This window comes from Meleagris gallopavo, chromosome 1 (genome assembly GCF_000146605.3).
Source record: "Meleagris gallopavo isolate NT-WF06-2002-E0010 breed Aviagen turkey brand Nicholas breeding stock chromosome 1, Turkey_5.1, whole genome shotgun sequence".
NCBI lineage: Eukaryota > Metazoa > Chordata > Aves > Galliformes > Phasianidae > Meleagris > Meleagris gallopavo.
In genome coordinates this window covers 190,608,727-190,615,976 of record NC_015011.2, presented here as the reverse complement: position 1 = coordinate 190,615,976, position 7,250 = coordinate 190,608,727, and the positions used below count along the sequence as shown (strand labels likewise).

The window sequence follows — 7,250 nt, the reverse complement described above, 5'->3', positions numbered from 1 at the left end:
TGGGTTGAAAGGTGTCGGTTGGAAGAGTTCTTCAGCATCACAGAACCTGAGAGTATGTGGGGTTGGAAGGGACATTGAAGACCATAAAACCATGGAACGGTTGGGTTGAAAGGGACCTTAAAGAACCATAGAATGAGTTGGGTAAGGTTGGTTTAGGTTGCGTTGGAAGGGACTATGAGGACCGTGGAATGGGTTGGGTTGGCAAAATTCTATAAGACCATCCAGTCCCACCATCAACCCACCACCACCATGCCCACTCCTACAATCATTAAGGCTGGAAAAGACCTTGAAGGTCCCCAAGTCCAACCGCAGCTCATCCCACCATGTCCACTACCCATGTCCTTGAGTGACACATCTACACGCTGTGCCTGGGCCAAACTCCACGCTGTAGAATTTTTCCAGCCTCAGGTCACACCAGGGAGTTCTGGATTGGATCTCAGGAAGAATTTCCTCATGGAGAGGGTGGTCAGGGGATGCCCACGGAAGTGGTGGAGTCTCCATCCCTGGAGGGTTTAAAGGACATACAGATGTGGCACTGGGGGACAAGGTTTGATGATGGGGCTGTACCTCACCTGGAAGCATCGCCTGCTTCCTGGCTTCACAACCATCTCAACTGTGCTGCAAAAAGAAACACAAATCCATGGGAACCCCTCCCTACACCTCTGACCTCCTTCCCTACTCCTGGCTCCATCCTTCCCTCTCTCTGCAGAGAGTGTTGGGTTTGGGTTTTTAGCAGGGTCGGGTATTCGGTGCCCAGACTTCCTGAGCAGGAAGTTCCTCCATTGTTTGCAGGCCTGTTAAACCCATTAGGCTGCAGCTAATTGTTCTGAACACCCTAATAGATGTTTCCATCTTGGTGCCCTCAAGCTCCACAGCAAATGGGGCGAAGGGCTTTGCGTCATTATTCTGTGTAGTTCCATTTCCTCCAAGACGAGAAGCAAAGGAGGGGGTATGGTAACCTCCAACAAATTAACAAACACATGGGTTGAAGCAAATTCAGGAAGGAGCTGGCTTAATTGTGGTGTTTATAAACCCTTAAGTGAATTGCATGGGAGAAGTAAATCCCAGACTGCTCACTTACTGGCTCCTTGGCTTCCTCTGCAAAAAGCAATTGCTGCCCTCAGCCCCATTTGCAGAGACAAGATATTGCTACAACGGGATCAATAGAGTAAATTTGATCATAAATTAAAGCTTCCACCAAAAGCTCCCCCTGAACCTCCAGAGAGCACAAGCAGCACAAGAGCAGAAGCACCCGCCTGGCTGCAGAGCACAGCATCCCTTATTGCCTGTCTGATGAATTATTGACAGCCATGAAGCATTTGTCTGCTGGAGCCACGTCACCAAAGGGGCACTTTGATGGAGATGCAAAAAGCAAATCCTGAGATCTGGAGGAGCAATTGGGTGGATGCACGGCCAAGCCTGGCTCCGTCCCACCACGCACACCTCCTGCCAGGTGTCCTGTGAGCACTGCTGTATTCCCTTGGTGTGACTCCTCCTGAGACCCCAAATGCTGCAGGGTTACGGAGAGAAATCTACTGCGTTTAGGTGCTGCTCACCCACAGATAACATCTGAGAATAAAACAATAACAGAAGCAGCACTTTGATCCAGCACTGAGGGCAGTGAGCAGTTCAGAGGATAAGACTTCATTAACCTTGCAGTGGGGATGGCGAACCCAGGAGACAAACCATCATCAGGGCGAGGAGAGAGGAAAGCAAAAGGGGCAAAACGCAGAGGTGTTTGGCTGCCTCTTGCCCCTCTGGGGGCTCTTGCAGCTGCAGGGGATGAGCGAGCACCAGCATTTTGCAAGGCATGCTGCAAGCACTGCCACCAAAGCAAACAGCTGCTGGTAGAGCTGGCAGATGCTGTGCATGCAGAGCTGTTTACAAACACATGACCTCAATTAATAACCCGGGAGCAATTAGGTTCTGTTTGCACAACCCGACACGTTTATGCAGTGAGCTGAACGAGTGCTGCTGGCGGTGCTGCCAGAGAGAGAAGTGCTGCAGCTGCTCCTGTGCTGCCACGTGCATTCCCAACCCCAATGCACCCCAGAGCCGCTGCATCCCAGCGAGGTGTTTCCTGCACCCCGTGCTGCTCTGTTGGAGCTCAGTGTTTCACCTTTCCTCCCCCAGATGACAGGAGCATGCAATGCATTTACTTAGGGAGGGAAAGGGCAGGTCTGAGGCTGCACATCCTCCAGATGACACTGCTCCAGCTGCAAGCAAAGGATTTGTCCTCAGTCTTATTTTCTCCAAACTGATGGCCTGGGTCACTGCATCCTTTGGTAGGGCAGAGCCTGGGGATGCTGGGGATGGGGGAGTGCGATGCTGAGCCTGGATCTGACACTTCCACACCAACGATGCTATAAGATGTTGCCATTCCTGACCTCCCTGCTCCCCAACACCGCTCCTGTGGACATAACCCCACTGCAAAATCTTTACTAAACGGCACGGCTCCTGTTAGCTGAACAAGGGAAAGCACACACTGGGCTCAGCTTTGGAAAATAACAGCGAATGTAAAACTGCAAAGCAAATCCCCACGGGGGATTCATCTGTTATTCATCTCCTTTCTGTGGGATTTCTCAATAATTTACACTCTGCAGTGGTAAAGTGGGAACAGTGTCTGTGTGTGTTGATGAGCCCCCGTGTTAATTGGGAAACTGGCTTGGGAAGTGGCTGAGAAGATGCTCTGTGGTACAGCAGAAGGAACAGAATCCTAGAATCATAGAGTCATTATAGTTGCAAAAGACCTCCAAGATCATCAGGTCCAATGGTCTACCCATGTCCAGCGTGCCCCAGTCATCATGGGATCATGGAATCATGACCTCCAAGATTCCCAAACCTGACCCCAACCCATCCCACTATGCCCCCGACCACTCAGTGCCACATCTCCATGATTCTGGATCTCCTCAGGGATGTGATTCCATCACTCTCTGGGCAGCTTGTGCCAGTGCCAATAGATGCTGCAATACATAATTCCCCCATTGGAACAAGATTGAGAGAGGGAACAGATGTACGGCTGCACCCCAAAGCTGCTTCCATCTTGCACCATTGGGCAAAAGGGATGGGACCAGCCCAGCTCAGTGACTCTTTGAAATGGGAGGTGTCAGGGAAATGGCACAGTTGAGGGCAAAAAAGAAAGTGAAAATGGGATCAGCCCAGCTCAGCAACACTTCAAACTGGGATGACGCATGGCACAGTACCCAGAAGCAAAGTAAAAGGAAATTTGCCACTGAGAAGTGCAAAATTCAGAAGAAGAAATTGAAAAATGGTGTTGAAACCTATGAGATGGGACTATGGGTGGTGAGGGGACCCCACCAATCCCAGCTCCTCCGCCTCGGGATTGGGCCTATTGCACAGGAGGGAGAACAGAGACAGAGCACAGAGCCAAGCAGAGCAATGGTGGAGATGTCCCATTGGAAAGCTTTATCCCACAGCAGTCCTGAAGTCCTCACTGCAGCGTGTAACCCTCAATGCCACCTCAAAATACGGGAGATCTGTCCATCCATTCACCTCCACCGTGGATGTTGAACCATGTTTGCAGTCAGCAAAGACGATCATTTGCAGCAGCAAATCAGGAAACAAGATTATTCAACGTGCTGCCTTAAACCTTATGGGGAAAAACTCAACGTGCAGAGACGCAGCCCTGTGGGGCTGATCCCTTGTGTGTCCTTGAGCTGAACTGCGCTCCTGCTCGTAAAACTACCAGCACAACAATTGCAGAGTTCACACAGCTGCAAGGGCAGGAGCTGCAGGGAGGCTGAGGAAGGGATTGCTTTGCACAGAGCAGCTCCTGAGATGGGAAGCAGCAAGAGCGTGGGGACAGCAGGGGACTGCAGAGGTCCTGATCCAATCCCGGTGTGTTCTAACCCAAACCTGGTGGGTTCTGACCCAACTCCGATGGGTCCTAACTCAACATAATGGGTCCTGACCCAACCCTGGTGGATCCTGACCCAAATCTGATGGGTCGTGACCCAACCTGATGGATTCTCACCCAACCTGATGGGTTCTGACCCAATCTGATGAATTCTGACCCAACCCTGGTGGGTCCTGACCCAATCTGATGAATTCTGACCGAACTCTGATGGGTTCTGACCCAAGCTTGATGGCTGCAGAGCCTTTGGAAGTGATCCCTGTGAGGGATGGCTGTGATTGCCCAATTCCCAGCCTCATTGCTGATGTCTTTTCTGAGATACGAGATCTCATCTCTCCCTGCTCCTCCTGCAGCCTCTGCATTTTCTTCCCTTTGCTCTCCAGTGCTTTCTCCTCTTGTGGGCCAGTCCACCTTGGCCCACGTAGCTCCATCTCTCCTGCTCCTGAGGATGGTGGTGGTGGTAACCACAGCCTCAAAGTGACATCAGGACAGTCCCTGTGCTGAACAGACATGATGGAGTGGCATCCATCCTCAGAAATCGACCCTCCAAATGGTTCCCATTTTCCATGGATGAGATCGCAGAGCGTCGCAGCTCTTTGGGAGACTGCAGTAAGAGCTGCTCTGGGTTAAGCAATGCCAAAGGGATGGATCAGAGGGAAGGTGTGAGGAAATGCTGCTACAAAGAACAGGGAACTGAAAGAGGAGCTGAGGAGAAGTGCAAAATGTCCCCAGCCAGCAAAAGAGATGCTGAGTGGAGTTGGTTATAAATACCAGAAGGAAACACAGCGGATAGAAAAGATGGTGTCCAAATACCAGGAGGAAACACAGCGGATAGAAAAGATGGTGGCCCTGAGAGGCAATGATGGGACAAGGAGCCAGAGAGGCTGATGACAAAGGGCAGCCAAAGCCCTGTGCAGCAATGGGTGCTGGAGCCAGACTGGGGGAAAAAGCAAGTATTTTGAGCACAGCCTGTTACCCAAGCTGGCAGTGTTGCTAGTGCTAGATCATGCAACGTCAGTGGTGGGCTTTGCAATGAGCCCTAAGAAGCCCAGTCTGAGTTCTTTGGCCCAGAGATTAGAATCATAGACTTAAGGTTGGAAAAGACATTGAAGATCCCCAAGTTCAACCCCAACCCATCACTACCATACCCACTCCTACAGTCATAGACTCATAAAAGTTGGAAAAGATCTTGAAGATCCCCAAGTCCAACCCCAACCCATCCCCAGCATGCCCACTGACCCCACTAGGGGATGTTTGGATTGGATCTTAGGAAGAATTTCATCATGGGGAGGGTAGCCAAGCACTGGATGAGCAGCCTGGGAAGGTGGTGGAACACCCATCCCTGGAGGATTTAATAGCTGTGTGGATGTGGCACGGAGGGAAAAAGCTTGGTGACAGGCTGATGGTTGGATTTGGCCACCTCAAAGGCCTTTTCCAACCTAGAACCACATCCCCATCTGGCTGCTTCCAGTGCTCACCAAATTTTCAACCCAAACTCATCTTCCTTTGGGTCATTCGTGACTGTGGACCACCACACACAGGGCAGTGCTGCTTCTGGCATCCCACTGCAGCAGGGGGAGGTCGTTCATGCCACCACTCAGCACCCATCTTCCATTATTGGGTGGATGCAGAAAGCCTTCATCCTTAGAGGTGTTGCTTCTTTCCTTTTTGCTGCTGGGTTTTTGAACTCCCTTGAGAAGAAGGTCTGGGAGCATCTCCTGCACAAATTCAGATGGATCAGCAAAACCCAGTGAAGGAGGAGATGTTTTTTATCTGGAAGCCCCCAGACCTCAGCAGCTGGAGCCACAACTGGAGCTGCATCCCAAAGCAACCCCATCCTGATTTCTCCTGGAGGACTGCAGCCTTCAGACCAGGTTTCAAGCCTGCAATTCCCTGTGCTGCTCGCTGCTCTGCAGCATCGTAACACTGCTGTCTCCTTTTCTTTCTCAAAACTAACATTTTGAGGTCCTGAGATGGGTCATGAGCCTCCCCAGACATGTTCTCCAGTTGACATTTAGCAATCAGGCTCCGATCATGGTGCGCATGAAGGTGGAAGGCAAGAGAAAACAGAGAACTGGAAAGCAAGGAGAGCAGGTTGCATCCCAACCAAATCACACCAATTTAGGATAGATGCATTTTTGGGGTGGCAAAGCAGATGGGAGCCACAAGCAGGCTCAACCCATGGGCACAGAGGGGGAAAAATGTCCCTTCTGATGCTTTTCACCTCTGTGACGTCTTCCATCTGAGCACCGTAGATCAGTGCAGAGCAGAGAGTGAAAAGACTGTAGTCATGAACTTCCTGCAGATATCTGATAATATTAAAATAAAAGCCTGTTGGAACAAATCAATACAGCTCGTCCTGGTGGTGAGAAATCATCTCCTGATGGAAACTCAGATAAAGGATGCTCCATCACCTGCTGGAGCGGCACCAAGGGATGCTGCAGGGGCTCATCACACACAGCTATGGGATGCCACATAGATGTGGATGCTGACAGGCCCCTGGAGAAGCTCAGCACTGCCCTGTTTGCATTGCTGGGACACCTTTGTGCTGCTAGCTGCTCACACCCAGCCCTGAGCAGCTCTCCTGGAGCTGATTTGCTGCCATTTCCCATTGCACTGTGGACCCGGAGCACTGAGAGCAGCAGTGCATGGCCAGGCTTGGGCATAAAGCTGTGGGACCTGAGAGCATCCTGGTCTATAAATCCCACCCAGGAGTCCCACTCCACACATCTCACCCATTTCCCAGCTCCACATACCCCCAGAGGGGCCACCAAACCAACCAGCAATGCCCCCAGCCAAACTTCCAGCCTGGGGATCTCCATGCCTTGGGTTGTGTCACTGGGTCACCCAACATGGAGACCCCTGGCACGTTGCTCCACTGCAGGAAATGGGAAGGAGTGGGGGTTTTGTTTGAGATTTGATGGCTGGAGAAATCCCATAGTGCTGCTGCTAATAAATGTGTGCAGCTGAAAGCTGCTCCAGCCATACCCAGGTGGGAAAGGAGCAAGGAGGGATGTGCCCTTCGAGCACCTTGCAGAGCGCAACCATGAGCCTCTTGAGCAAAGAGAAACTCCATAAAAGAGAGAAATAAGAGGTTGTATAACTCCTATAAATGGGCAGAGAGAAGGGTGTGAGCCATCCAGCACAGCTCTGTCCCTGGGGTGGGACATTGCTCTTCTGGGTGTCCCCATACCCACCAGGAAGCTGTGGCAGTGCACTGGCAGAGGAGCCCACACAGAGCTGCCACCAGCAGTATCTGCCCTAATTTGCAGGGAGGACAGCTCTGGTTTGCTCCAATGCTTTGCAGGAGTGGATACAACACTTCCACCGTTTGCACACCCAAGGAGATGCGTGCTTCACCCCAAAGCAGTTCAAC

At 51.4% G+C, this 7,250-nt stretch overlaps 1 protein-coding gene across 1 annotated transcript in view; it reads right to left on the bottom strand.

Annotated features, from left to right (window-relative positions):
- SLCO2B1 (solute carrier organic anion transporter family member 2B1) overlaps positions 1–597 on the bottom strand; it is a 33,424-nt gene extending 32,827 nt beyond the window's left edge. The window contains 1 exon segment of the mRNA XM_019612388.1: positions 573–597. Coding sequence (XP_019467933.1) covers positions 573–582 — 10 coding nt within the window. The 5' untranslated portion in view covers positions 583–597.
- Positions 598–7,250: the final 6,653 nt, after the last annotated feature.